At 66.1% G+C, this 27,970-nt stretch overlaps 1 protein-coding gene across 2 annotated transcripts in view; it reads left to right on the plus strand.

The window, feature by feature from the left end:
- RARA (retinoic acid receptor alpha) overlaps positions 1-27,970 on the plus strand; it is a 39,685-nt gene that overhangs the window by 7,928 nt on the left and 3,787 nt on the right. Inside the window, exons 1-3 of one of the 2 annotated variants that reach the window (XM_050934784.1) lie at positions 8,661-9,030; positions 23,148-23,296; positions 25,243-25,384. In XM_050934784.1, coding sequence (XP_050790741.1) covers positions 8,862-9,030; positions 23,148-23,296; positions 25,243-25,384 — 460 coding nt within the window. In that variant the 5' untranslated portion in view covers positions 8,661-8,861. Of the gene's footprint in view, positions 1-8,660; positions 9,031-23,147; positions 23,297-25,242; positions 25,385-27,970 lie in introns of those variants that run through there. The other variant, XM_050934783.1, reaches the window with a different exon arrangement.

A 27,970-nucleotide genomic window follows, 5' to 3' on the forward strand; every position in this document is an offset into this window, starting at 1 on the left:
GGCCTTGGCTGAGGCCATCTGCTCATCCCAGGGAGCATCAGCCCCCCGGAATGCTGGGCACCCTGTCGAGGGGCTGGGCTGGTCCCTGGGCAGGGCATGGCCGGGGAGCCAGGACACCTGGGTTCTATTCCTGGCTCTGCCACTGACCTGTTGGGTGACCACGGGCCAATTATTTCCCTGCTCTGTGCCTCAGTTTCCCTTCCCACGTGCACGTGGCTGTGATTAAGGGGGGACCCCCGCTAAGTGCAGTGATTTTAGGAAGATGTGGGGGAGGGGTGCTTGTGTCTTTCAGGGGGGTGTTGGGAGCCCCATAAATTAGGGCTGAGGGAGCCTTGTGTGTTTGTTTAGCAGTTTATTTAAATTACCCCAGGCCAGCCTCACATGGTGTGTGTGTGGGGGGAGGTACCATGCAGCCGCTGTGTTTGAAATGTCCCTCCGGCCCATCGTAGCCGGTGTGGGGCGGGGTGGGAGACCCCACAGACCCCAGCCCGGAGGAATATCTGAGTGTGACGATGGGGGGAAGGGGGTACTGGTGGGTAACGGCTGTCCAGAGGATCGGTTCCCCTCCGTACCGTGCTCCCAGCCGCGGCAGGACCCAACATGGGCAGGCTGGATGGGGCTGTGGCCCCATCGGGTCCCTTTCCCGAGGGAACAGCCCAGGCCCATGTCACCATGGGGGCGGCCCAAGTGCCGAACTGCCGGGCCAGCGCCTCTGCGTGGGTTGGTCTGGAGCTGATCTCCGAGCCCGGCCTTGCACGGATCTCCGAACCGACCGCAGGCCAGAACTCACGGAGCTCAGCCTGCAGCTGGCAGCTCGCCCGGGCACTTCAGAGTTTGTCCAGCAGCAGAGCTGGGCGCGTCCGGCTTGCCCGAGGAACGCCAGCAGGGAGCCTGGCATGGCCTGGGCTGGCGAGACCGCAGTGCCCCCCAGGGCTGCATGGCCTCGCGCTGCGCTGTCCTCGTGCTGTTTACCTGCACCGGCCTGTGCCCAGCCGGTGAGCTCTGCAGCAGGACCTGAGCCCCCTGGTGCTACCATAACTACCCCGGTTAATAATCGTTGCGGGGGTGGGGAGAGCCGGGCCGCGCTCGCCAGGACTCCCTTGCGCTGCCCTTTCTCTCCGCACCCCCCCTTTGCCGGGGCAGGGAGATTAACGAGCGCCCGGCTGCACCGCCGGCGGATGGGAAAGCCCATTAACTAGGCTGCTGCTCCATCATCCTGTCACTGGTGGGTTTGGGGAGAGCCTGGAATGTGCCTCTCGAAAAGGCCCTGCCCAGCTGGATAAATGATCCCCTTCAGGGGTGGGGGGAGCCGCAGGGGGAAACAAAAGCCAAGCAAGGGAAGGGAGGGAGGTGAATAGCGCAGGACAATGGCACTGCCTGCAGCGAGGGGAAGGGGACAGGACAGTTCTGCTGCCCGGTTCCCCGGGGTTAGATCGTATGGGAGGGGGGTGGGGGGCTTTTGCAGGCGAAGTTGCAGAGTCTCCTGGGGAATTCAGGGCGCGTTTGAGGGCGGTCGGAGGTGGGGACCAGCTGGATGTTACACTCCGGTGACCTGCCTCGGTCAGGAATACCTGCCTTTCCTGGGGCTGTGTTGAGGTGTCCCCTTCTCTCTGGGGATCCCCTCTGGGTGCTCAGGGCGGGCTCTGGGCACAGCCCTGCTGGGCTGTCACTCGCGGGAGCCAGCTCTCCAAAAGTGGCAGGAGCGGGCTGGGGGCCCTTGTTCAGACCAGCGGGTGCTACTGGGGTGGGGGGTCTTGTCTGCCAGTGCTTGTTACGGGGGTGGGGGACAGCAACTGAGCTGCAGGCTAGCGAGAACCTCAGCCAGTGCTAGCGGTCACCACTGCCACACCTGGCCCTGCGCAGCCTGTAGGAGAAACCGTCTGTCTGTCCATCTGCTGGGGCCGGTCACCAGGGATCTGCCCGCTTGAAATAGTGGCTTGCTGGGCAGTGCGCGTTAGCGCTGTGCTGCTGCGAAGGCACCGGCCCAGGGCTCTGATCCCACCACGTTACGAGTAAAAAGCCAACGGGCTCTGCTCAGTCATTGCCACGTGCTGCCTCGCTGGGCCCACACTGATCCGAAAGTCTCCGCTCCTGTTCTGTGAGCGGCTGGATTCCCCAAAGCCCTCAGCCCAGCGGGTGCTGGTCTATCTGGGGAGCTGACCCCTCAGGGGTGGGTGCTCCGTGCTTTGGAGACTCTGTCCCTGGGTAGCAGCTGCCCCTGGTACTGGGCACAGCAGCAGACAACGGCTTCAGAGAGTGAAAGCCTGAAACCGGCTGCCCTGGCCGCCTCCGGCCCGCGTGAGCTCACACGTAGGAACAGTTTTCCTGGCCTGCCAACGTTTTCGGTTTACCCAGTGATTGCAAATGGCAAAGCAGGAACTTTCCCATCACAAAACTACCAGTTTTTCTTCCAAGAATTTTCGATTAGAAAAAGTCCTTGAAGCCAACCCCGTATATAATGCAAATGAGGCTGAGTCCCCCGCCTTTGCCATCCAATCAGGGAATGGAAACACCCCCACCTGACTTGAGGCAGCCAATCGCAGGCATTGTGATGAGAGACTGGACAACTGGTACCGTTTTCGAATGCCAGGTGGTGGGCAGCTTGTGCCCTGGGTTTGGACAGGAGCCGTGTTTTGCCCCCTGTGCCCAGGGCTGGAGCCGCCCAGCACCGGGCCAGACAGGGCCTGTGCAGGTGCCGTCAGCAGAGCCCCTCTTTGGAGACGTTGGCTTGGCACCGTGTTGCGGGTGCGAGAGCAGGAGCGATACCAGGGCGGGTCAGAATGCACCGGGGGGGCGTGCCCTGGGCCAGTGCTGAATCCAGGGCTCTGCACCGGGGCGGTCGCTTTGCACGGGACCTTAAGTTTTATTGCCTGCAGGATCCCAGCTTTCCTACCTGCCCCAGAGCACAGAGTCCGGAGCCGGGGGCCGGGGATTATTCCACTCTTCTCTGCTCTCCTTCCCCAGCCAACCCCTCTTCTGCTCAGCCTGCCTTTGCACCAGGCACTGCATGACTAACAGCTCGGCGAGAGCGGGAGAAATGTTTTCTCACCATGTTTCACACGTCCAGGGTCAGGTTCCAGATTAAACACTATGGGGCGGGGGGGGCCGAGGGGTTTTATTTTGGGAAGAGACATTTGTGTGTGTGCGTGTGGCCAGCCAGGGGAGTGCGTTCCCCTGCTCTGTGGTAAGTGCTGTATGGAAAATGCCTTCCGCTCCGCAGGGATTCCCGGGATCTGACCAGGCGGCTCTCCAGGCCGAGCAGCGAGCAGCTGGGACGTGGCCCTCTGCGTTAGAGGCATGGCACGTGCGAGCAGGTTTTGCACCATCGCACTGGTGTGTGATTAGCAAATTGCAGGTTTGGGGTGGCTCTGGTTACAGCCTGTGGGTTTGCGTCGTTCCTGGCAGTTAGCGGGTTTCCCTGGGTGGTGAGGAGAGCCCAGCAAATTCCAGGGCCCTTTGCTTGGGAGCAGGGATGACGGTGCAGAGTGATGAAGTCAGCCCAGCCCTGCCCTGCCCTGCCCTGCTGTGGCCTGCCTGGCTCAGTGTGGTTATGGTGAGAAGGGGCGGGCCTGCGGGCTGGTTTCTGAGCCGTGACTGCACAAGGCAGGTTTCTAGCAGCCTTTCTGGGTCCAGCTCTGTGAGTTGGGGCTCTGGGATTATGTGGCGAGGGGGGTTGCGTAACCCAGACTGATGCTCATCTCCGAAGTAGAAACCTTGATGCCGGATTCTGCCCCTGTGCTCAGGCTGAGCATCCCCTTCCTCCTCACCGGGCCGGCTTGGCAGCTGTAATTGGAGCATTGGCACAAGCAGCAGGCCGGGGTCCGTGAGGGTGGCATCGTCTGACCCTGCTTGGCAGGCTGCCGGGACTCGGGGAGTGGGGGGAGCTGGTGACAGAATAAACAAGGGGCCCACGATTTTCCTGAGGGATGAGTGGTCGTGGGTGCCAGCTCCAGGCGCCTGGCAAAGGGCCGAGCACCTGCCCCATGAATATCAAGCTCCTGCTTGGTTGGGCCCCTAAAAGTCACCAATTACTTCAGAAAAAAACAAACCCGAACATGCCAACGCCCCTGCAGCCGGGGTGTCCGAGAGCTGCCTCCTGGAGTGCAGTGGGGCTTCCGGGGGACGGCCCGTGTGTGCACTAGGGACCCCCCCCCCGGCCTTCATGAGCCCTGGGTGCGAGGGGCCATGCCCAGGGCTTTGCTGTGGGCTGGTCGGCCCTGGCCCTGTACCAGCTCGCCGGGGGGGCAAGCAGTGGGCTTGCTCCTCGTGTGCTGGCACTTGGGCCAGGCTGGCCAGTCGCTCCCAGTTGCCCAGTTTGGCTTTCGCGGTGAAATCCTGAACACGATTTTAACTCGTTTTTCCTGTCGTCGGGGAATGGGGGAAGGACTCCCAAACCCAGGGCCCGAAATGGGCAGCGGCTGCGCATAGGCGTGTGAGGGGGAGAGATTGGGGGGCGGTGTGTGTAGGGGACGGGGGGCTGTCGGTCTTCCCCCAAGGGTGGGTGTGTGTGTGTATGTGTGTCAGGGCGGGGGGCTGTGGGTCTCCCCCCAAGGGTGTGTGTGTGTGTGTGTGTGTGTGTAGGGGCGAGGGGCTGTGGGTCTCCACCCAAGGGGAAGTGTGTGTGTGTGTGTGGGTGTGTGTGTCAGGGCGGGGCGGGAGGCTGTGGGTCTCCCCCCAAGGGGGAGCAGTCCTAGCGCAGGCTGGTGGCTTTGGGCGGGCGTTTGAAGCCAGCTTTGGTTCCAGCCCCAGTGAGTGAGTGGAAGGGACATTTGTCATGTTTGCTGCAGGACGTTGGAAGAGCGCTGGGCTTTTGTTCAGAAACCTGCTGGCTAAGCAAAGCCTTTGACTTTCTATTATTATTTAAACAGGCGCTGCTGATGCCTCCTTCCCTCCCTCCCTCCCTGTCACTGGCACACATGCCACCAGGTTTTTCGGGGGCACCCTGCTCAACCCAACTGTTCACTTGTTAGGCCAGCGGGGGAAGGGTGGGGGGGTGCATGGGAGGCCCAGCTCTGTCCCGTGCAGATAAGGCGAAGGGGACCTGGTTTCTTTCACTCAGCTGAGCCGAGCCTACAGGAGGCCAATGGGCCCTGCCCGGGTGCTAAAAACTCCAGGACTTGGCAGGTTGCTCTGTGAGCTGGAAACTCACCAGGAGGCATGGGAGGGGGGCAGTGATGGGGGGGCTGGCACTGAAGTCAGGTCGTGCCTCTCTGACTTTTGGCGGGGCTTTGCAGCCATGCCACCCCCTGTCTCTGGGCTGGGTCACTGCGGGGGGGGGGTGCGTTGTTCTGTTAAGGAGAGTAGGGTGTAAAGAAGGAAAGTGGGAGTGTTCCCCCCCCCCCCGTGCCCCATGTAGGCCCTTGTCAGGTTGTGTATCTCAGCTGAATTCCCGCAGGCCCCTGCTCATCAGAAGGAGGTGGGGGTGGGTTTTCGTGGCACCCCATGGCAATGCGATCGCAGCTTTTGGGGCTGAGGGGGGGTGGGAAGGTTATAAAACGCGTTCACACAGCTCACACGTCCAGCGAAGCACCCAGAGCTGGTGACAAAGCCCTAGGGTCTCCAAACAGACGTGTGAGACGCTGGCACCATGGTGAGCACCCCACCCACGGAGCGAAGGGGAGAGAATTGAGGGGGGGATGTGGCTGGGCTGTCGTGCCTCAGGCAACTGACTGGCCCGATCCTGCAGCCCTCACATCAGGCCCAGCTGCTTGGGTGGGGGGAATCCCGAGGAAACTGCCCAGCGAGTTGTGCCATCCCGTGGGCCCCTCCGCAGCTTCGTGGGCCTGGCATCCTGCCGGTTTCCTCCGGGAGGGCTGGGAGTGGGGAGCATTGGGTGTCGCCTTGCTCTGCTGCATGGGACATGCTGGAATCTGGCCCTGGACCATTCTGGAGGCCCAGCTGGCCGGGGCGGGGGGGGGGGGCTGCATGGGGCGCTGTGGGGAAGGGGGCGAGATCTCGCTGCTAGTGTCATGGCCTGTCTTGCTTCCCCACTGATCCCCAGCTTCAGTTCTGGTGCAGGGTGAGCAGCTGGTCTCCTGGAGAGACCTTTCCTATGCTATGATCCTCAAAGTCCGAGGGAAGAGGCAGCGGGGGTGAGCACTGCGTCAGGTGCTAGCCAGGGACCCCAGAGTTCTGGGCTCTGCTGCTGGCCCTACCCAAGTCCCTTCCCCTCTTTGTGACTTGGTTTCCCCTCCTGCCCTTTGTGTCTTTCGATGGAAGCTCTTTGAGGTAGGGGCTGTGTCTGTCCAACCTAGTGGGGCCCTGATCTTGGGGGGCGCCCCGTGCTGGTAAAAATGATGACGTCTCCATGGTGTTCCAAGACTTGCTGGGTGGCACTTGCTGTGCTGCTGCGTGGGGCAGCCGAGCGGAGCCTGGCAGGATTTGAACTTGTGGTTTAATGAGCCTGCATCTTCCCTGGGGCTCGGAGCAGGATTCTCCATCCCCTCCCAGTGGTTACTCGCTGTGAACTGCTCTGCGAGGGGAGGGCTGCCGGCTCGGGGGAGGGGTTCAGCCTAGGCTGGGCCAGGATCGGAGATGCCAAGATGGGCTAGTGGTGCCCTCGCCAGGTGGCTGCTTTCTGCAGAAGGAAGTGAGACCCAGGCGCCCGCCACCCGGCCTGGCTTGGAAATGAGGGAGAGGGCAGGTTGTAGCTTTCAAAGGGTTTTGTGTTTTGCATTGCTGCAGGCGATGTGTGCGGGATGGTGGGGTGCAATGGGGCAGGGGACACAGCCAGGACTCCTGGGTTCTCGTCTCTGCCCCGGACTGATTGCTTGGCCTGGGGATCAAGTCTCTTCCCTGGGCAGCTCTGGACGGGTGCAGCTTCTCTGCTCTAGGGCTCAGCAAAGACACTGCCAAGGGGAGAGCATCTCCCGGCAGCAAGTTAATCCACCTCCCCGACACTGGGGGGTTGGTCGGGGTAATGGTGGTGCTCAGGTGTGGACGGGCTGAGCAACAGGGGCGATCCGTTTCCTCTTCTGCAAAGATGCGGCTGGTGCCACAGAGCCCCTCCCTGAAGGGGGCAGGTGTGGGGGGGGTGCCAGGCACTAGAGATCTGCAGGGAGTGCCCCTCCCGGATGGGGGCAGGGGACCGGCCAGTGTCAGGGGCTGCACAAATGGGGGGAAATAATATAAGGCGGGGAGGGGTGTATTTCTATCCCCGGAAGGAATTCGCTCTCTACCTTGTATTGCTGGAGGCAGGGCAGGGCTGGACTGTCCACCCCCTCCATCACCACCGCTCGCACAAACTGGCCCAGGACCCAGCGCCAGGCACTTACCACGTCAAGTTCCCCTTCCCTTGCCTGTAAGCTCCCCGGGGCAGGGACTGTCTGGCGGGTGTTTGCAGAACCCAGCACCCAGGGGTCCTGGCAGGACAGGGACACCGGCTGCTACCTTAATACAAACCAGCCAGAAAAGCTGAGTCTGGTGGTGTCCTGCCCCCTGTGAATAGCGGCTGCCCCGATCCTGTGCTGGGTGCTGGCGTCTGCTCTCGGCCACTGCGTGTGGGGCTGGGGGCTCGGATACACCTGGCAGTTCACACTCTGTAGCTGCAGCTACAACTGGGGGTGTCACACCTATTAATGGGAGAGTGAGATGGGGTGAATCCAGGTGGCGGGCAGGCAGGATGTGGTTCAGCCACGAGCCTGGGATGGGGATGGTCTGGGCCTAACTCCCACTTTTCCATAGACTCCCAGTGTGGCTTAGCCTCTGTGTGCCTCAGTTTCCCCTCTGTCCAGTGAGGCCAATAGCCCTGGGCCCACTGCTCAGGGGGGGGGCTGAGGAGAAACCCAGTGAGGAGGGAAAGTGCTGGGGAGGAGCTAGGTTGTGTTATGTTGTGTGATGTAAGGCGGGGGGGGGGGGCGGTAATTATGAGCTTGCAAGCTTTGGGGCGGTAGGTGTGAGCGCCTAGCAGTGGGGGCTGTAAAAGTTCGGGTGTGTGCTCGGGATCAGGGCCTGCGGGGGAGGGGGGCGGGATCAAGGCCCGGGGGGGCGGGATCAAGGCCGGGAAGAGGGGGGATCAGGGCCTGGCTCGTGTGGACCAGCTGCCAGGGCAGGTCCGCGGGGCGCGCACGGCGCTGTACGCTGGTGGGCCGGGGCCGGGTGGGTCCCAGGCCCGGGGGACGAGCTGGGGGCGGCGGGGCCCGCGGAGGTCACGGGAAGGTGAGGCGCTCGCTGCGGGTTCAGCCGGAGTTCAGCCGCATCCTATTAGGCAAATGAGCCGGGCGCTGCCGCGCCGGGAAAGGCCCTTCCGGCGAGGGGCGCCCCGGGGCCGGGCTGGGGGCGCTCCGCTGCCGCCCCGCGCAGGCAGCCAAGGGGTTAAGGCCACTGGGAGGCGCCGCGTGGCAGGAGGGATTTTCAGCCGCGGCTCCGCGCAGAGCAGACGCGCGCTGGCCGCAGCCTGGCTCTCCGGGGGCGCAGCGCGCTGGGGGCGGCCGAGCCGCGGATCCGAGCCCGGGAAGGGCCCCTGGACACCGGCCGCTGCCCGCTCCGCCCGGGAGGCTGCGCCGGGCCGGGAACGACCCTGCTGCCCCGCGCAATTCTCAGCCCGCAGCCGGTCGGGGGCGGGAGGCGGCGGGCTGGAGGCTGCCGCTCCCCCGGGAGCGCACGGAGCGATGGGCTCCTAGCCGGAGAAGTAGCTGCTGCGTCCACGTCTGAGGAGCCCCGGCTGGGGGGGGTGTTCCCAGCGCCCCTCGCCGTGGATTTGGGGCCGGTCCCGGGCTGGGGGAGCCCCCGTCGGACGCTGCGGGGCCCGGGCCCCAGGGCTGGTTCTCGGAGTGCGGCGAGCGGGGCCCGGGGCCCCCGATGGCCCCTGCGTGGGAGCTGAGTGCCTGGGCTGGTGCGTGACCCGCCGGCGCCCCGGGAAGATGTACGAGAGTGTGGACGTAGCCGGGCTAAACCCCAGCCCCAATCCCTTCCTCATGGTGGATTTTTACAGCCAGACCCGCGCCTGCCTGCTCCAGGACAAAGGGATCGGCCCCCCCGCCCCGTACGGGCCGCCGCTCCGGAGCCAGCCCTGGAGCAGCTCCAGCCACTGTAGGTACCGGCGCTGGGTTCGGTGCTGAGCTCTGCCAGGCCTGCCACCCCCTCGGCTCGCTGGCCCCAGGGGCCGCCCTGCCCTGCCTGGAGCCAGCTGGGCGCCAGGGGAGCGTTGTGCAGCCTTTGGGGTCGGGGCCGGAATTCGATTCGGCTCCTGGCTGGGAGCAGCCCCTGAAATCCGGCTGGAGGCCAAGGGCTGGGCCGGGAACGGGCTTCCCCCGCCGGGCCTCTGCGGCTCCCACCAGCAACCCCCGGCCTAGTTCACGTCCGCCGCCTCCCTGCCTCCCTCGCCTGGGTGGGCACGGGGGTTCCCGGCTGCACTGGGCTTTCTGGGGAGGGCCCGGGGTGTGGAGGGGGATGAGCAGCGCTGGGGGGGGGCGCTATTTACTGCCCCGATTCTCTCTCTGACCAAATCCGATTAACTAAATAGTTCGCAGTGCCTTTATCCAAGCTGGGGGCGGGGGCGTGTGTGGAGGCAGGAGGGAGCTGGGGGGGGGGGCACTCTCCTGGAAAGCCCCCCAAATACCCGCTCACATCCCAGGCCTCGCAGGAAGAGGCTGGGTGCCCCCTTTCCCGAAGGGCAGCCGGGGAGCTGAGCGCATTTCTCCCCCCGCCCCTCCGATGTGTGGGTGAGCCCCGGCGGCTCGCACCAGCCCGGGGAGCCAGGAGGCCAGAGCCCATCAGGTCTCCGCCCCTCCTGGGTCTGGGGGAGCAGAGACCAAAACTTCCGTGTGCCCGGAGGCCCCCGCCCCCGGCAGGCGATCTGCAGTGTGGGGCCATTGCTCGCGCCCTGCCCCTATGCAGCCCCCCAGGATCTGTCCCGGGCCCCTTTGGAGCACGTGGGGTCAAGGCACAGTTGAGAAACAGGGAGTTTTAAGGCTGTTGTTTTCCCAGCACCAGGCAGGAGGAGGCGGAGGCTTGGAATGGGGCGTGTGTGTGTTTATTAGCGGGGGGGTTGAAATGCAGTCTGGGCAGAGTGGAAAGGCAGCGGGTTAGCAATGGGCTCAGCCCCCCAAGAGGCAGCGAGCCGCCTGCTCCGAACAGGCCAGCTGGGATCCCAGCGAAACAGGCGAGAGAGGGATACAGGCCCAGAGAGATGCGCACACCCCATCTCGGGCGAGGGAGGGGTTCCTTGGGGGGAGATCAGGGGCTTGCTGGGGTCTGGGCCTGGTGCGTCTGCATCTGGTCCAGCAGCACCGCCGCTCGGAGCTGGGCTCAGACCCTTCGGCCTGTTAGCGAGGGAGAGACCCGGCCTTGGGGGGGATCCAGCAGCAGTTTGAACAATCCCCCCCCGCCCCCCTTCATGAAACACCGGCCTGGATGCAGGGCGAAGGCGCTGCCCTGCCCTGCCTCTCAGCTGTTTGTAGGTTTTTTCCTCTGGGAGGGGCTCTGGGGCCCTCCCTGCAGAATGAGCTGCCCTGCCCTGCTCCCCAGGGGATGCTGGGCCTGGATGAAAACAACAGCCGGCGCCATGCTGGGGGAAAGTCCTTGCCTGGCGCGCCGGCTTTCCAGGACTTCCACCCTCCTACCAGAGTGATACCCCCTTGGATGCCGGCTTCTGGGGCGGGCGGCCTCTTCCGGGCCAGTCGCCTCCCCCCTTCCCCAGGCAGAGCAGTCTCTGGGCGGCAGCCTGAGCTGGGGGGTCCGCGAGGGTCAGGGACGGGGGGGACCAAAGTGTCATCTGAGCCCCTGCCTGGCATCAGAGCCGTTAGCTGCCACCCGAACCAGCCTGGTCAATGAAAGCTCCCAAGGCCCTCGTGCCCCGCCTGCCCTCCTGGTCTGGCGCCCGCCTCCCTCGTGCCCCGCCTGCCCTCCTGGTCTGGCGCCCGCCTCCCTCGTGCCCCGCCTGCCCTCCTGGTCTGGCGCCCGCCTCCCTCGTGCCCCGCCTGCCCTCCTGGTCTGGCACCCGCCTGTCCTCCTGGTCTGGCGCCCGCCTCCGCCATGCCCAGCCCGCCTCCCTCGTGCCCTGCCTGCCCTCCTGGTCTGGTGCCCGCCTCCCTCGTGCCCTGCCTGCCCTCCTGGTCTGGCGCCTGCCTCCACCATGCCCAGCCCGCCTCCCTCGTGTCCTGCCTGCCCTCCTGGTCTGGCGCCCGCCTCCCTCATGTCCTGCCTGCCCTCCTGGTCTGGCGCCCGCCTCCCTCATGTCCTGTCTGCCCTCCTGGTCTAGCACCCGCCTCCTCCGTGCCCAGCCCATCTCTCTTGGGCCCTGGCTGCCCTCCTGGTCTAGCACCCACCTCTCCTGGCCCCAGCCCACCTCCCCTGGGCCCTGCCTGGTCTCCCAACACCCACCTCCCGTTCGCCCTGCCCCCGCCCTGCCCCAATCTCCAGAGAACAAAGTCCCTTTTTGCCATTGTCTGTGGGGCCCTTTGACCTTTTGCTCTTATCAGGGAGTTAACAGGACCCTCCTCCGGGGCCTTTGTCAAGGGGGTGGGGGAAGCTGCTTCGGCTGCTTGTTGGTTTTTTGACTTAAAGCTTCGTGTGCAGAGGGTGGAGGGGGGCTGCCCTTTTGCCCCCCCAGGTGTTGCGAAAGGGCCCGGGCTGGGCCCTGGGGGGGGCCTCAGCTGGGCCCTGGAGCCTGGGGCCAACTGGGTTTAATTTCAGGTGCCTGCGGGTGCAGGGAATAGGATGCAGGTTTGGAAGGGTGAGTTGGCACAGGTCACCCACGGCTCGCGGTCAGTCACCTCCCTGGCGCCCTGATCTTGGCTGGCCTGGGCCGGGTGCGTGGGGGCTCCCTGGGGTGTGTGTGGGATGTGCTCCGCTGGTCCTGCTCTGGGAAGCCTAGGCCGGGATGGGGAGGCTGGAGGCTACTGCCTGTGGTGGCAGCTGGGGGCGGGTGCTGGGTGAAGCGAATTAGCCCCATCTGATAATTGCGGGGGGAGGGGGAGGCACGGATTCAGAGCCTGCTGGGGAATAGGCTCTGTCTGTCCCGGTGCCTGGTCTCTGGCAGCCCGGTGCCCTGTGCCGGACAGGTGTGGAGTAGCCTGGCGCTCAGCCCTGGGGCCGCTCCGAGCTCTGGGCACTGGACCCACGCTCCTCAAGGTGGCGGCAGAATCCTGGCTGCCCGGCCAGGAGCCTGGGGTGTCCAGCTGAGCTGGGATGGCAGCTCCTGGGTTCTCCCATTGGCACTGAGGGTGCCCTGCCCTGGCAGCGATTAACATGCCAAATCTGGAGTCACTCTTAACCTGTTGGTCCAGGCATGGGGGGGCTTCCCCGATCCCCCCTGCGCTGTTGCCTGGGTGCCGTGAGGGGGAGGGGCTATGCCTCTCAGCCCCATGCATCCAGGAGCTGGCTGATTTCTAGTCTGGGACGGGTCAGACTGGGGCATGGCCCTGGAGCCTGTCCAGGGGGCGGGGGGGAGAGGCCATTGGGGCAGGCGAGACTCCTGCGGGAGCCCGGCTCAGATTCCTGTGGCTGGTTGAGACTCTTCCGCCGGACGTTTGTCGCTGGGCAGCGCCAGTTCATGGAAACCAAGCGCTTGGCTACGGGCCGGTTCCCACGAGTTCTTCCTGGGTTTAACGCTAAAAACTTGCAGGGAGAGAAAAAGGGTTTGAAATTGTGAAAAAAGCCATTTCGACTGCTTTTTAAATGAAAAATTCTGGTTTTCTGCTTAGCACTGGGAGCCAATTGTAGTTTCTGAAACACCCCCTGACAACGGCCAAAATCGAAATAAAACGTGTTAATTGACCCAAGCCGAGTAATTTTTCAGGTCATGAAAATGTTCTGAACCGTCAACCTTTTGCCCCAATTTGGGAGGGGAAAATGTGTCCAACCTGTAACTCTCTGGCCCCAGTGCTGCTAGAGACGCTTTGAACCACTGTTACATTCCCCATCCCCTCAGGGGAATGTCTTCTTCAGGCAGGCTGGGGACCCCTCCCCCCCATGCTCAGGCTGGTGCCTGTCCCCTTCCTCGAGGGGTCTGCACCTTGTGCCCATGCTCGCCTGGCTTTTCTCTGGGCATTGATGGCTGGTTCAGGGGAGCCGCAGCTCCCAGCACCCCAGATTGGATCAGGCGTCTTTCTCTATTGATTTGGGTGTGCTGCTATCCCTGACCCCATCCCTAGAGGCTGGGGGTGTGCGTGTGACCTGCTGGTACAGGGTGACCCACGTGGGATGGATCCAGCGCAGTGGGGGGGGTGGATCCGGTGCTGCATGTGATCTGGCGGCACTCCTGCTGTGGTGGGCAAAGGGGTGTGGAGTCCATATGGGGGCAGGAGGGTGCTGGGGGGGCGGATGGAAGGGCGCGTGGTGAGTTGCCAGCAGGGGAGGGGTGCCCTGACCTTGCCCTTCCTGGGTCTGTGCTGGGCTGCGCCCTCCGGGTGGCAGCACTGCAGGGGTCCCAGTGTGTAACACCTGGGCCGGTACGGCCCCCGCAGGCTGGGTCTGAATGCTGGGGCGGAGGGCGTAACATAGCTGTCACGGCTGTTGTGCCAGCACTGGGAGGTGCCTTGTGCCCGTAGTGCTGGGCGCTGCCCTGGCACACGAGCCCCACCGAGCTCCCATGGCTCTCAGCTGGGCCAGAGCGTTTCTCCCCCTTCCGTGTCTCAGGCCAGCCCTGGGGATGGTTATTTGCGGCAGGCAGCATGGGATAGTGGTTAGAGCAGTGGGGTGGGCCAGCTAGGCTCTATCCCTGGCTGTGCCACTGACCCGCTGTGTGACTGAGGGCAAGTCACTGCCTCTTTCTGTGCCTCAGTTTCCCTCTCTGGAGGGGTGACTGGTTCTCTCTAGCCAAGGAGCTGGGGACCCTCCCTTTGGAGATGGTGGGGCTGGAGAGGGTGACCTGGGAGCTCTGCCCCCAGGGAATTGCTATGGTGCCGACTGTGGCACAGAGAGGTCACGTGACATATCTGCTGCTGCTGCTCCCCAGTATCCAAGCCAAGAATGGAACCCAGGAGTCCTGACTCCCAGCCCCCCCACCCCACTCCTCAGAGCCTGCGTTCCCCTTGCCAAGGGCCCTGCCCCCTGCTCTCCAGCTGAGCTGCGTCCGTCTCTGCCCAGCTGAACCTTAGCCTGGCGGGGGGGGGCAGGAACACCACCCCCCCGTGGTCTCCTGTGGGGTGCCAGGAGCTGGGGGAGGCTGTGTGTGTTGGGGGGGAGGGGGACAGCTCACAGCTGCTGGCGCGGGGCGGGGGCGACGCTTTCCTGGGCAGCGTGGCGGGCGGGCGCGGGGCCGGCCCGCAGTCTCCTCACATTAGCCGTGCTCCATCGCCCCCACCCCGGCTGGCTCTGCCGCAGCCAGCCCCCAGCGCTGCGGCACTCGGGCGGCGCCGGGCAGGCAGGCGGGACACGGGCAGATGGGGTCGGGGGCACCCGGTGAGTTCAGACCTTTCTCCCTTTGCGGGCGGGGGAACCGGAGGGCACCCGGCTCGGGCAGTGCCCCCTTAGCAAGGCGCTGCTGTACGCTGCCCCCCCACGGCTTGGCTGGGCAGGGAGAGCCAGGCTTCGCCGCCTAGCGTGGCCTGTGGGGGGCAGCACGGCGGGAGGATGCTGATCTCCCTGCCCTGGTTCAGGCTCCCAGGGTCTCTTGGGGGGTCACCCTGCCCAGTGGGCCAGCCTGGGTCTGCGCTGGGCGTGGGCTGTGGGGCTGTGGCTCTGTTTGCCCAGGGGCCGCCCTCCTCCAGCCACTCAGCGATTCAGGGCAGTAGAGGGCTGGTAGAGCTCGCAGGCCAGGCAGGGTCTGTCCATGGCAAGACCTGGGGGGGGGGGGGAGGCATGCGAAAGGGGGGGCTGATGGGGTTTGAGGAGACTGCCCTAGATCATGTGCCCTGCCCCCCTAGAACAGATGGCTCAGATGCACCCTCCTTGGCGTGGGCCTGCCGGGGGCTGTGGTGGGACCAGAGCTGCAGGGTGGGTCGGATGGCGGAGCATCTGGGGGTTAGCACAGGATAACTTTGGCAGGGAGCATTTGTCTCTTGCTGTGAGTGGGAAGGCTGGGAGCCAGGACTCCTGGGTTCTCTCCCTTCTCTGGGAGGCTGAGGGGGGGTCTGGTGGGTTAGAGTGGGGGGGTGTCTGGGAGCCAGGACTCCTGGGTTCTCTCCCCAGCTCTGGGAGGGGGGTCTGGTGGATTAGAGCAGGGGGGCTGGGAGCCAGGACTCCTGGGTGTTCTCTCCAGCTCTAGGAGGCTGAGGGGGGTCTGGTGGATTAGAGCAATGGGGTGTCTGGGAGCTCTGTCTCCTGGGTTCTCTCCCCAGCTTGGGGAGGGGGAGGGGGTGTGTGATGGGTTAGAGCAAGGGGGCTGGGAGCCAGGACTCCTGGGTTCTCTCCCCGTTCCCTCTGGCCCCGCTGCCTGGGAGCCTGGTTTCCCACCCGCCGGGGGCTCCCTGGCTGAGCGGAGCTGGCAGCCCGGGTATTCTCTCTGCAGGGCCTGGCGCTGCCTGGGGGCTCGGCCACCGGGCGCTGTCTGGGGCGTGTCTTGCTGGATTTCCTGTGCAGCGACTCAGGAAAAGCAAACCCATGTGGAGTGAAAATAGAGCCAGGGCCGTGGGAGGAAGGGGGGACAGGGGAGCTTTTAAATCCTGTTTGCCCAGTGAAGCTCTGAGCCGCAGCATCTGGCTTGCAGCTGGGTCCTGCTGCTTCCTCGCTTACTCCTGGGGGGAGGAGGGGGCTGCGAGTCAGGAGTCCTGGGTTCTAGATGCTGCTGCCCCCCTCCTGGCACCTTTGTACCATCCCCTCTCATGGGGCCCCTCCTATTCGCCCACCCAATTTCACGCGCCAGCCCCTCCCTCCCAGAGCAGCTGCCTCTGTGCCCCAGGGCACCTCAGGGCGGGGGATGCTGCACTCTGATGCCAGCCCCGGCCCCAAGTGCGCATTGCTCTTGTGGGGAGGGGGCCGGGCTGCCCGGCTTTCCACTCTCCTGGGATCAGACAGGGGCCTCCGGAAAGGAAGGGACGTGTCCGCTTTGCCTTGCAAGGTCTCTGTGCCAGGCAGGTGCCAGTGTTGCTTGGTGAGGTGGCGTGAGCCTGGCACAGCCGTGGTATGTGCCCTCATGCATCATATCTGGCAGCAGCTGGCGTCTGGTGCCAGCTGAGGGCCCCTCGGTGCCCCATGCGTGACCAAGCTAGAGCAGTGGGGGCCCCCGCCAGTCACGTTGGAGCTTGGTGTGGGTGGCAGGGGCTGAAGCTGGCTTGGGGAACATGGTGCACAGGAGGTGGGGGGGCTGACCAGGTCCCCCCCACCCCGACTGGTGAAGCGCCCTGGGTCTGTGTCTGTGTCGCCAAAACCTCCTCCCCTAATAGCACGTTGGGGAAGCTGGAACCAGGCGGTGCCTGACCTAGCGTCTGGGCTGTGAGCAGCACCCGCCCTGCCCTCCTTTCCCTTCCCTGCCCGGGGACCAGGCTGGGGTGGGCAGCTTTCCTCTGGCAGCGTCATGGGTAGCGGCCTGCACCCCCCATCTCTTAACATCGCCTCCTGGCAGATGCGCCCCGGGGTTCCAGTCTGGGCGGGGAGGCTGGGGGGCTGCTGCCATCATGTTGGCATGAGCAGGACGTGGGGGGAGGAGTTGTCTGGTGGGGGGGCAGGAGGCCAGTGCTGGCGCCATGTCCACCCACCCAGTGCTGGGGGTGGAGGTCAGATCTCTCTGCGCCAGCCTCGTGCCAGCCACCCTCGGTGCTCACGGCTGCTAGGGTCCCGTCAGTGTGTATGTGCGCTCGTTTGCCGGAGGCGCGGGTACGTGTGTGTGCGTGAGTGTGCAGGGTCTCTGTCTCTCTCTCCCAGCGGCGTGTGGCACAGGCTCTCAGACCCACGCGGAGGTTGGTAGACACTGGCCTGCTGGTGCCTGTCTGGCTCCACTCCCTGGAGTGGCAGCGTCCGGTGATTCATCCCCCTGCCTGCCGGGGATTGGTGCATGGCACGTTCTGTGCGGCGTTTGTCACTGATGCCAGCGTCTCCTGCCCCCCGCAGCCTGGACCTGTCCCGGGAAGCCCTGGGCACTGTCTCCCGGGGGCTGTCGCGCTGGGCTGGAATGCGGGCAAGGTTGGGCAGCACCTACAGGCATTGCCAGGGTGGACAGGAGTGGGGTGAGGGCAGGGCTGAGTTTGAATTGGGGCTGGGGAGCAGTTGTCATCGGCTGCAGTGAAAGCCGGGGGGCAGGTGACTGTGTGTCCTGCAGAGCAGTGTGGGTCATGTCCCCATCCCCGTCCCCCCCGATGGAGCTGGATGTGGGGGGGGGGGGCAGGGGGTTGCATTGTATGTGGCTGGACGTTGGCCGTCCCGGGCCCAGGTGGTGTCTGCTCCTCTTCTTGTGTCCGGTTGTGTGGATTTAACCCCCTGCTTGGAGGGCAGCTGCTGGGTGGGGCGGGGAGGGTTGGGAATCGGTGACCGTCAGCCCCACTGAGACCCCCAGCCTGCTTACAGCACTGTCCCCTTGTGGGGTGTGGACGGAACCTCGCCCGTATCTCCAGCCAGGTGCCCGAGCCTGAATACGGTGCAGGACCCGTCCCACTGGACCAAGTCTGTCAGCACCTGGTGCCCAGCGTGGTGCCCGCTGCTCTGGCTTCCTACCCCCACCCCGGAGCGCTCCTCAGCCCAGCCCCCGGGAGGACGCGGCCAGCCCGTCTCACTGCTGGCGCTCGAGGGGCTCGGGGCTGGGCTGGGGCTCGCAGGGCGTGGTGGGCAGCGGGGGTGCTGGGCATTGGGCCAGCCCCATCGGTGCTCCCTTCCCCAGCGTAACCCGCGGGTGGTAGCGGAGTCACTCCAGATAGACACCAGTGGGGCCCCGGGGCTGTTCTCAGACAGCAGGGGTGGGGCAGGACTCCTGGGTTCTGTCCTGGCTCAGGGCAGGGGCCTGTCAGGTGGGGGGCTGGGCAGCTCCACGCTGCCCCATGGCAGGAGGAGGAGTGGGTACGCTGCCTGGGCAGCTGTCTGCTGGGGCCACCTGGGTGCCTTGGCCCTGATCCGATTGGGCCAAGCTCCTGTTTCCCGGGCCAGGCCGGGCTGCCTGGGAGGGGCTGGGCAGGGAAACAGAGCGAGTCTGCCCAGAGCCCGTAGTGCCAGCCGTGGTCTGCCCTGCCCTGCTCCTCCTCCGTGGGTGCCAGGCCCACGGGCTGCTGCCTTGCTCGTCAGCGCCCCCCCAGGTCCTCCCCACATGCCTGTCAACATCACTCACATGGGCCTCTCCCCCCCCTTGCGTGCATCCTGGACCCCGTGTGTATGAACCCCCCGTGGCTGCTGGTACGCGAGTCCCCCACGCCAGGCATGCGAGGAATGGCTGGGGCAGCGACGGGGAAGGATCCCCCCTTGCCCCCCCCCACTCCCGACTGGGCTGTCTATTGTCAAGAATGTGGGTCTTGGCAGAAGCTAAGCCGACAATGGCCCCTTTGTGCCGCTGCTGCCGACGCCCTGGTCATGTGCCCTTTGGAGTCTCCCCCGCAGCCCCCTGCCCCCCCTCCTCATCGCCTGCAGCCCCCCCGCTCCCCCCATCGCCCGCAGGCCCCCTGCTTCCTCCTGCTCCCCCCACAGCCCCCTGCCCCCCCTGCTTCCTCCTGCTCTGCCTGCAGCCCCCTGCCCCCCCTCCCCATCGCCCGCAGGCCCCCTGCTTCCTCCTGTTCCCCCCACAGCCCCCTGCCCCCGTCCTCATTGCCCGCAGCCCCCTTGCTTCCTCCTGCTCTGCCTGCAGCCCCCTGCCCCCCCTCCCCATCGCCCGCAGGCCCCCTGCTTCCTCCTGCTCCCCCCACAGCCCCCTGCCCCCCTCCTCATTGCCTGCAGCCCCCCCCTCCGCCCGCAGCTCCCTGCTCCCCTCCATAGCCCACAGCTCCCCTGCTTCCTCCTGTTCCCCCCTCTGGCCGCAGCCCCCCTGCTCACCCCTCCACCCGCAGCCCCCTGTCCCCCCCATCGCCCACAGCCCCCCCCTGCTCCCCACTCCACCTGCAGCCCCCTGCTCCCCCGCCTGTCCCCGGCTGTCGTCAAGATCTTTCTGGTTTGTCCGGCTTGTGAGCTCATCCAGGTCAGACACCTGCCCGTGCCAGCCAGGAACCGCAGCCTGGCTTTGCAACCCGGGGTGTCGAGGGGGAGGCGGAGGACCCCTGGGCCCAGAGGGTGGCTTGCTTAGGGCAGGGGGCTCGCAGGGCCTGGCTGGGCCCCCTGCCAGTTATCTGGACGCTTTTACACTGCGCTGGGGCTCTGTGATCCGCACTCTTTGCTTTGTAGAGAGGGAAACTGAAGCCCAAATCCTGTGCTTCTCCCAAGGTATTGCACAGTCTGGCAGGGCTGGGTCTGGACTCCCAGCCCTTGCTCCACCCACTAGGTCACGCTTTCTCCCAGCTACAAAAATAGAAGCCAGGAATCCTGGCCCCCGTCCCTCCTCTAACCATCCCACTCCCTCCCAGGGGCCAGAACGGAGCGCACGAGCCCTGGCTCCTTGGCGCCTGATCAAGGGGTCCCAGCTCGCAGTGGGGGAAGCCCCGGGCCGAGATGTCTTCCTGCCCTGCCTGCTGCCAGCTGTGTTGTCCCTGCCCTGGACCCAGCCTGAAGCCTCTTCCCCAGCCCCACACACCAGCTGGGCTGCTGGCCTTGGCTCTGGCTGGCGCAGGGAGGGAGCCCATCTCTTTCCTGCTGTGTTCGTCCCAGATGGGCCTTGGCTGTGCTACCCGTGCTCACCCACCTGGCACCTGCGCCCAGGCGCTTGGGCAGCCCCCTGGCCCCTTGGGGAGCCCCTGTCCCTGCAGCCGTGAGGGCTGGGGACCCAGACGTTCCTGAGCAGCCGCTGCGCCCTGGGGGGCACTGGGAGCTGGCGAGGGGCTGCTTGTTTTGCTGCTGTCTGGCCCCTGCCTCCCCCCAGAAAGACAGTGTCAGCAGCTCTTCAGCCAGCCTAGTGCTCACAGCCCCTTGCCCCTGGGCAACCCTAGGGGTCCTGGCTGCCAGCCCGGCTGCTCTGACCACTGGTTACATTGGTGGCCCACTGTGCCATGGGGCACCTGGCCCAGCCTCCTGGGGCTGTGGCCTGGGGGTGGGTGGTCCTCAGGCCAGGGATCCTGCCTCTGCCAGAGGGGCCCTGGCACTGCCCATGTGCAGCCAATGAGGATGTGCCCTTGCAGCTGTTGGTATGAGCCCCAGCCCCCTTTGGGAGGGCTCTGGGGTCCCCACCTTTCCAGTGTAGCTAGGGGAGCCGCTGGCCCACAGGGAACCTTCCCCTCACCTCTGCCTGGCAGCGCTCACCTGTAGCACGGGCCCTGTGTTTGCCTGCTGTGCCCGCCTCGAGCTCCTGGGCCCCCTCGCCGAGGGGCACGCTGCAGAGTTAGCGCAGCCTCCTCCATTATCAGCAGGAGAAGCAGCTACCTGGGCCAGGCCGGCCTTTGAGGAGAACAGATCCCATGTTGTTACCCGGGGCTTCCCCGGGGCTCTGAGCTGGGGGCCGGGGGGGGGGTTCGGATGTGCCGTCAAGCGCCGGCCCCTGTCCCTGGGGCGTTCCCCAGATAGCTGGGGGCTCTGCTTTGGGGGGGTCTCTCAGCAGCCCCCTATAGGGAGCAGGTGCCATGTAACCCTCCCGGCTGCTCCCCCCCTTTCCCTTCTGGCCGAATGACCCCCCAGGAGGTGCTCCACCCCTTGGTCCTGTCCCCTTAGCCCTTGTGTGCCTGGTGCCCACTTGCAGCAGCAGCCCAGCCGGCCCTGTGTTGGCACCACTGCCTAGGCAGGGTTGTGCTCTGTGCCCACAGGGGAGTGCCAGGTATCCACAGGCAGCAGAGTCCGTGTGAAGACACGTGAGAGATGCCCCATGCCCCTGGGAGGGGAATGGGAGCCCTGCCCCTGGCCTGTCTCACAGCAAGGACAGAACCCAGGAGTCCGGGCTCCCAGCCCCCTCTCTTTCCCCTGCTTTGCCGTGGCTGGGGCCCATCTAGAAGGGGCTGGCAGTGCCCGGGTGTCCTGTTGCTCTTCGCTGTCTGATCCCCGCACGTGCGGCAGGCAGGGCCTCCTTGTTCCCTGGCACCGAGCAGACCTGTGGGGCGGGAAGGGCGGGGGGGCGCTGGTGTGTTAACCCCCTGGGCCAGGCCCTTCATATCCTGTTTGACTGGTTCACTTGGCTCCACATCCTGAGCAGCTACCACCTCCGCTGCCTTAACCCCTTCCTGGCCCGGTGCCTGCGGGGAGAGGGTGGGCTTAGGGTTTTGCTGGGCCTCGCCCTCCCCCCCCCGAACGCTAGCACCCCCAGGGAGGGGGCATTGCAGAATGCTGGGTGGGAGGGATTGCGCGCCACTGCCCTCTACGGGCTGGAATGGGACTTGCCCCACCGTGTGTCATAGGCACTGTATTGCCGCTCGCTGGCAGGTGAGCTCAGGGCCTGGCATGGAGACAGCTGTGCCGCTCTGACTCCAGGGAGCCCAACAATGTCCCCCATTCGCCCACCAGTGCTGAGCGAGGCCTCGCCAGCCCCTGCCTTCGGGGAGCGGGGGCCTGGTCTGCGTTCCTCAGCTAAGCCCCGTCGGCTAGGCGGGGGTGTCTGGGGTGCCGTTTCCGTGGCTCTGTGGCAGGTTGGGGGACACTGGTTCCGTGACCGAGCCGCTAGGGATGGGCCCAGTGCAGGCCTGTCGATGGGTAAGAGCTGGGCCCGGAGGCGCTGTGTGCGCCAGGGGGAGCAACTAGCTGTGGCCTGTTGGCTTCTGGTCTCATCCCCATGCTGGCCTCTAGGCGAGTCACTGTACCTCCCGTGCCTCAGTTTCCCCATCTGACCTCTGTGTGTGCAGCGTGTCCATGTGTCTGTCCACATGCCAGCGTGTGCATGCAGCGTGCAGTGTGTCTTGCATGGTCCCAAGCATCGGTGGAGCCGTGTCAGTCTGTATCCACAAAAACAGTGAGGAGTGTGGTGGCACCAACTGATTGATTTGGGCAGAAGCTTTCATGAAAGCTGATCAGCTCCTGGGCTGCACCGTGTCCGACTCCATCCCATGGCTCCCTGTGTGGCCTGGAAACGTCACCTTGCATCTGCCAGGCTGGGAGCCCGCCTCCCACTCTCCCTGTGCTCAAGGGCTGGTGGGCTCCAGAGCTTCCTGGGGGCTCATCTGCAGGAAGGGGCCAGAGGCCTCCCGGTCCGCCCCGGGACTGCCCCGTGGGGCGGGACCCTGCTGCCGGGATTGCAGCCCCGCGCGGCCAGGCGTGCAGGGGACAGAGCACGGGGAGCTTCCCGTAGGTCGCTGGCACTGGGGGAGGCTGCCCTGGGTGTTTCTGGGCAGAGCAGAGGGAGCCGCGTGTGCTTGTGGTGGCGCTCTGATACCGTGATGACAGGCTGTGGGGCTGGACACCGCTGGGGCAGGGCCGTGGGCTGGCGTTAGTCCGGCAGGGAGATAACGCTAGAAAAGCCCAGCCTGCCCACCGTCTCCCCTAGGGCAGTGCCAGCCCCACAGGCTGTACCGTCTCCGTGGCTGACCCTGGCTGTGCCGTGGGGCATCCCGCCGGGATCTGGGCTGGGGGAGGGCCCCTGGAGGGTGCTCGGGCACCCAGCTCTGTGGGGGGGCCCAGCCTGCCACTGCATGGGGTGATGCAGAGTCGGGGTGCAGGCCTGTGCTGGGGTCAGTGGTGTTGCTGTGCAAAAGTGGGCAGGGGGCTGGGGTGATCCTGGGGCTCCCCCTGCTCCTGTGGATTGGTGGGGGCCTCCCAGGGCAGAGCTGGCGACGTCCCCATGGACATGCTGGTGCCAGCCTTTGAGGCACCCCACACAGAATGGGGGCGGGGGGACTGGCAGGCCCATGGCCAGGGCAGCACCATTGCCTCATCCCCCAGGGGAGCTGCACCGGGCCCCGGACTGGGGGTTCCTGGGGGCAGAAGTTTCGTCCTTTACTCTGTCTGCAAAGCCCCTGACACTGTGCCTCCTCCCACCCCAGCATGGGGGCAGCCCCCCACACCAAGGGCAGACCATGGCTGCTTTCGAGGCATCTCCCTTCTGCGCCCAGCTTGGCCAGTCGTGTGCCAGGGTCCCGTGAAGGGGGGAGGGAGCAGACTGACTCGCTCACTCCCTGCCCCCCAATGTCCTGCGGCAGCTCCCCCCCCCCCCCCCGCTGCATCCTCCCAATGCCCTGCTGCACACAGGCGCCCGTCATGGGGCAGAGCCCCTCTGGGTGCCCGTGGGCGGGGATGCATCTCTCCAAACGCAGCGGCCGGACCCCTGAGCAGGTCTCTTCTTCTCCCCCCAGCCATCGAGACGCAGAGCACCAGCTCCGAGGAGATCGTCCCCAGCCCCCCGTCGCCGCCCCCACTGCCCCGCATCTACAAGCCCTGCTTCGTGTGCCAGGACAAATCCTCGGGCTACCACTATGGGGTGAGCGCCTGCGAGGGCTGCAAGGTGAGTGGAGCTTGGGGGACAGGGCTGGGGGACTGACCCCAGGTCTGGTTCAGACAAGGGGACAAGGCGTCCTGGGGTCCAGTTGCGCTCTCGCTCCTGCCCTGGGTCACTTGGCCTCGAAGCAGCTGCTGACAGGCCCCCACGTGCTCACTCTGCGTGTCCCGGGAACCCGCACGCTCTAACGTGGCCCTTGAAGTCTGTTTCCCTGCCTGTAAAGCAGGGCCCCTGTTCCTAGCCCAGCCCCCCGGGGGTGCCAGGTGTCTCCCCGGCTTGGCCTGCTCTGTATTTACCCAGTCTGGGGTGCGGAGCCACAGCGCCCCCTGCTGGACGGCCAGGGCAGGGAGTGCCCTCTCCCGTCCCAGCTGGGCAGCACCCTCCAAGCCTGGGGCTTTGCTGACTGTTCAGCCCTGCGGCTGGAGGGCAGCGTAAACCATTCCTTGGACAAGGGGGAAACTGAGGCACAGGCAGACATGAAGCCCCATCCCAAGTGTGTCTGCACTAGGAATAGAATCCCGGAGTTCTGGCTCCCCGTTCCTTGTATTAACCACTAGATGCCCCCCCTTACAGCCCTGCAATGGGGCTGGGCTGGGTGGACCCAGGCCCCGCCTTGCCGGCATGCCATGATCTGCACTGGGGCCCTGCCCCAGCCTCGCGGCTCAGCGAGCTGTGCGGAGCTTAGCCCGGCTCTGCCTGGGGATTAGCACTAAATAGTGCAACGGCTGCTGGCTCTGGCCGTGTTCAGCTGGCGTCACCGCCTCTGCGTAGGGGTCGGGGTGAAGGGCGCCGGATTGTGTGCGCGTCAGTGTCGCGCACACGCAGCCCCCAGCTCTCGTGTGCCCTCAAGCACAGCCGGTTAACCCACCCCCCCACGAGTCCCGGTGTGTCTCAACCCCCCTGGGCTGGGAGCTGCATGGCGGGCGGGGGGCGCGTGGGAGCCGGGAGCTAATCCCTCCCTCGGCGCGGATGTGCAGGCTCCGCACTCAGCTGCTTTGCATCCTTCAGCACGTCTGATTTACATTCCAGCAGCGGGCCAGCCCGGGGGCGGGGGAGGAGGAGCGTCTGGCTGCAGCGTCTCACACGTCTCCTGGCTCCTGGGCCCACGGCCAGGCTCCCCTCCGCTGGGCCCTGGCTTCGGGGCCCATCCCACCAGCCTGGCTCTCCTCTTCACTCCTGGAGAGGAAGGGGGGCTTGCGGCTTAGGTGTATGTAGGGCTGGGGCTGGGAGGGGCAATTACCAGCTCTGCCACAGATGCCATGTGCCTCAGTTTCCCCATCTGTGAAAAGCTGGTGACGCTCTTTCCATTTTCTGCCTGAGGTGCTTCTACTCTGCATAGCAAGCCCCGATCTCGGTCACGGGGTCTGGGCGGCGCCCGGCACGACGGGGTCGGGGCGGTGCCCGGCCCGGCGGGGCCCCGATCTCGGTCACGGGGTCGGGGCGGTGCCCGGCCCGGCGGGGCCCCGATCTCGGTCACGGGGCCTGGGCAGCGCCCGGCACGACGGGGCCCCGATCTCGGTCACGGGGCCTGGGTGGCGCCCGGCCCGGCGGGGCCCCGATCTCGGTCACGGGGTCTGGGGGCTGCACACCTGGTTCCAGTCTCTCCACCAGTCCCGGCTCCTTTGGCCCAGGAAGCTCTAACCCTGTCTGGCTTTATTCCCAAGCTGCTGGGTGAAGTGCAGCCGCGCAGCCAGCAGGGGGCGCTGCTGGGTCTGCACGGGGGCGGGGGAGGGAAATGCCTTTTTAATTGTAATTAAAGTTACACCCATGAGATGGGGAGGCCCCATGCCCCCCCCAGCTCTGCACGGGAAGCCCCCCGAGTCCATCTGTGCTGCTTCCTTCCAGAGCAGCCCGGCTGGGCCCCGCCCCCGGGCACTCGTGTGACACGAGTGCCCTGCGGTGGGGGGCTGCTGCCCCCCCTTGCTGACTGGGGCTGTGACCGGCTCTTCCAGGGCTTCTTCCGCCGGAGCATCCAGAAGAACATGGTCTACACCTGCCACCGCGACAAGAGCTGCATCATCAACAAGGTGACGCGGAACCGGTGCCAGTACTGCCGCCTGCAGAAGTGCTTCGACGTGGGCATGTCCAAGGAGTGTGAGTGCCGGGGGCAGGCGGGGGCTGTGCCTGGGGAGGGGTTATGGCCCCGGGGGGGGCAGGCTGGGGGGCTGTGCCCCCAGGGGAGGGGTTATGGCCCCGGGGGGGCAGGCTGGGGGGCTGTGGCACCAGGGGAGAGTTATGGCCCCAGGGGGGCAGGCTGGGGGGCTGTGCCCCAGGGGAGGGGTTATAGCCCCAGGGGGGCAGGCTGGGGGGCTGTGGCACCAGGGGAGAGTTATGGCCCCGGGGGGGCAGGCTGGGGGGCTGTGGCACCAGGGGAGGGTTATGGCCCCGGGGGGGCAGGCTGGGGGGCTGTGCCCCCAGGGGAGAGTTATGGCCCCGGGGGGGCAGGCTGGGGGGCTGTGCCCCCAGGGGAGAGTTATGGCCCCGGGGGGGCAGGCTGGGGGGCTGTGCCCCCAGGGGAGGGGTTATAGCCCGGGGGGGGCAGGCTGGGGGGCTGTGCCCCCAGGGGAGGGGTTATAGCCCCAGGGGGGCAGGCTGGGGGGCTGTGGCAGCAGGGGAGAGGTTATGGCCCTGGAGGGGGCAGGCTGGGGGGCTGTGCCCCCAGGGGAGGGGTTATGGCCCCGGGGGGGGGCAGGCTGGGGGGCTGTGCCCCCAGGGGAGGGGTTATGGCCCCGGGGGGGGGTAAGCTAGGGGGCTGTGGCACCAGGGGAGAGGTTATGGCACCAGGGGGGGCAGTCTAGGGGGTTATGCCCTGAGGGAGGGGCTATGGCACCGGGGGGAGCAGGGTGGGGAGCTATGCCCCGGAGGAGGGGTTATGGCCCTGGGGGGGGAGCAGGCTGGGGGGCTATGGCACCAGGGGAAGGGTTATGGCATGGGGGGGGCAGGCTGGGGGGCTATGGCACCAAGGGAGGGGCATGGCATGAGGGGGCAGGCTGGCACCAGGGGGGGTGCAGACAAGCCCCCGGGCTCTGTGCTGAGCCCCTCCCCCAGCTCCTTTCCCGGGAGTCAGTTCCTTGGACGTGGGTCTGAAATCCCGCTTGGGGGGCTCCTGGGGTGGGGGCAGGGAGCAGGGTGGTGTGGGAGTTGCCGAGCCGGCCGGGGGGGGGGGGCACTGGTAACGCCCCCAGAGCCGAGGGGAGGGGGGGGTTCCAGTCTGGCTGAAGAGCTGGGCCCCCCTCTTCATTCCGGATCCAGGCCGTTGCCCCGGCAACCCGTGATTGATGATGTCAGAGATAAATGACGCTGACGGGGGCCTCCTGGCGTCCGCCTGCCAGTTGTCATGGCGCCCGCCTGTAAACCCGCCCGCTCTGCCGAGACCAAAGGGGGCGCAGCTGTCTGGCCCCGCCCCTGCCCCATGGGGCCCGCCAAGAGAATCCAGGCCCCCTGCCCCCCAGGCTCCTGCCCCATCTGCCGCCTGAGTGGGGAGTGTGGGGGCCCCGCCCTTCCCAGCCGCCGGCTGCAGCAGGTGTCATGGAGCCGGGGCCTCGGTGCGGCTGGCTCTGGGGCGGGCGCTGGGCGGATGATGAACGCCGGGTCACAGCTGCAATGTTCCCTTCCCGAATTATCCCCGCCTTCCGCTCCTCGCCACGGCACTGGATTTGCAGAGCAGACGTGAGTGATTCCTGCAGCCCCCCCTCGGGGCCCAGCCCCCCGCCCTTGGCGCCCGGCCTGAGCGCCGGCCTGTCGCCGCAATCGCCTGCCGATGGCCCCGGCGCTGGTTTAAAGAGCCGTGTGCGCGGCTTCTGACTTCGCTGCCATTTGTCAGCTGGGCCACGCCAACCTCCTGAGGCCGCGGCCCCCCCAGCCCCCGGCTCCCCCCTTTGCCCCACCCCCCACCTCATCCTAGCTCCCCCACTCGCCCTGCCCCCCAGCTCCTCCCAGCTTCCTCCCCTCCCCCGCTAACTCCACCCTTCAGCTCACCACAGCGCCCTACCCCCGCTCACTCCACCCCCCCACTCCTCCAGCTCCCTCGCTCCCCCACCCACCCCACCCCCCAGCTTCCCTGCTCGCCTCACCCTACTCCCAGCTAGCTCCTGGCCCAACCAGCCGTGCTCGCCCCACCCCCAGGGGAGGAGATTGGGTCTGTTCCTTACAGGGCAGGGGCAAGCTAGCTTAGTGGTTAGGGCATCCGACTGGGGGAATCTGGTTTAATTCCTGCCTCTGCCACTTGCTCTGTGGGGCTGGTCACTGGGCCTGCATCTGTGCAGCCTGGGGGCTCCTGGGGCACAGCCTGTGTCTTGCTGTGGGGCAGCGCAGTGGGTCCCCGATCCTGGCCTGTGCAAAGCACCTGGCACAGCAGGGCCCTGATCCTGGCCAGGTCTGCAGAATTACGGCAGCAGCTGCTGTTGGTCCTCACCAGACACAGAGCAGCAGGGCTCCCCCCATCCCATACAGCCCTCTGGCTCGGCCCAGGAGGGCCGCTCTGCCTCCAGGGCGTATCCAGGATCCGCGTTCCCCTGTCCTTGCCAGTGCCGGGATTCCCCCGGCCTGGGAAAGCGGGAGACAGGTGCTGAGCTGGGGTGCGTGGGGCTGGGCTTTGTCCATGTCATTTCCACACCCTCCCGCCCCCAGCTCGGGAGCCTGGCGAGCCGGCTCCTCTTCCGGCCCCGCCCCCCACACTAT

The sequence above is a fragment of the Gopherus flavomarginatus genome, chromosome 25 (genome assembly GCF_025201925.1).
Source record: "Gopherus flavomarginatus isolate rGopFla2 chromosome 25, rGopFla2.mat.asm, whole genome shotgun sequence".
In the NCBI taxonomy this organism is placed as follows: Eukaryota; Metazoa; Chordata; order Testudines; family Testudinidae; genus Gopherus; species Gopherus flavomarginatus.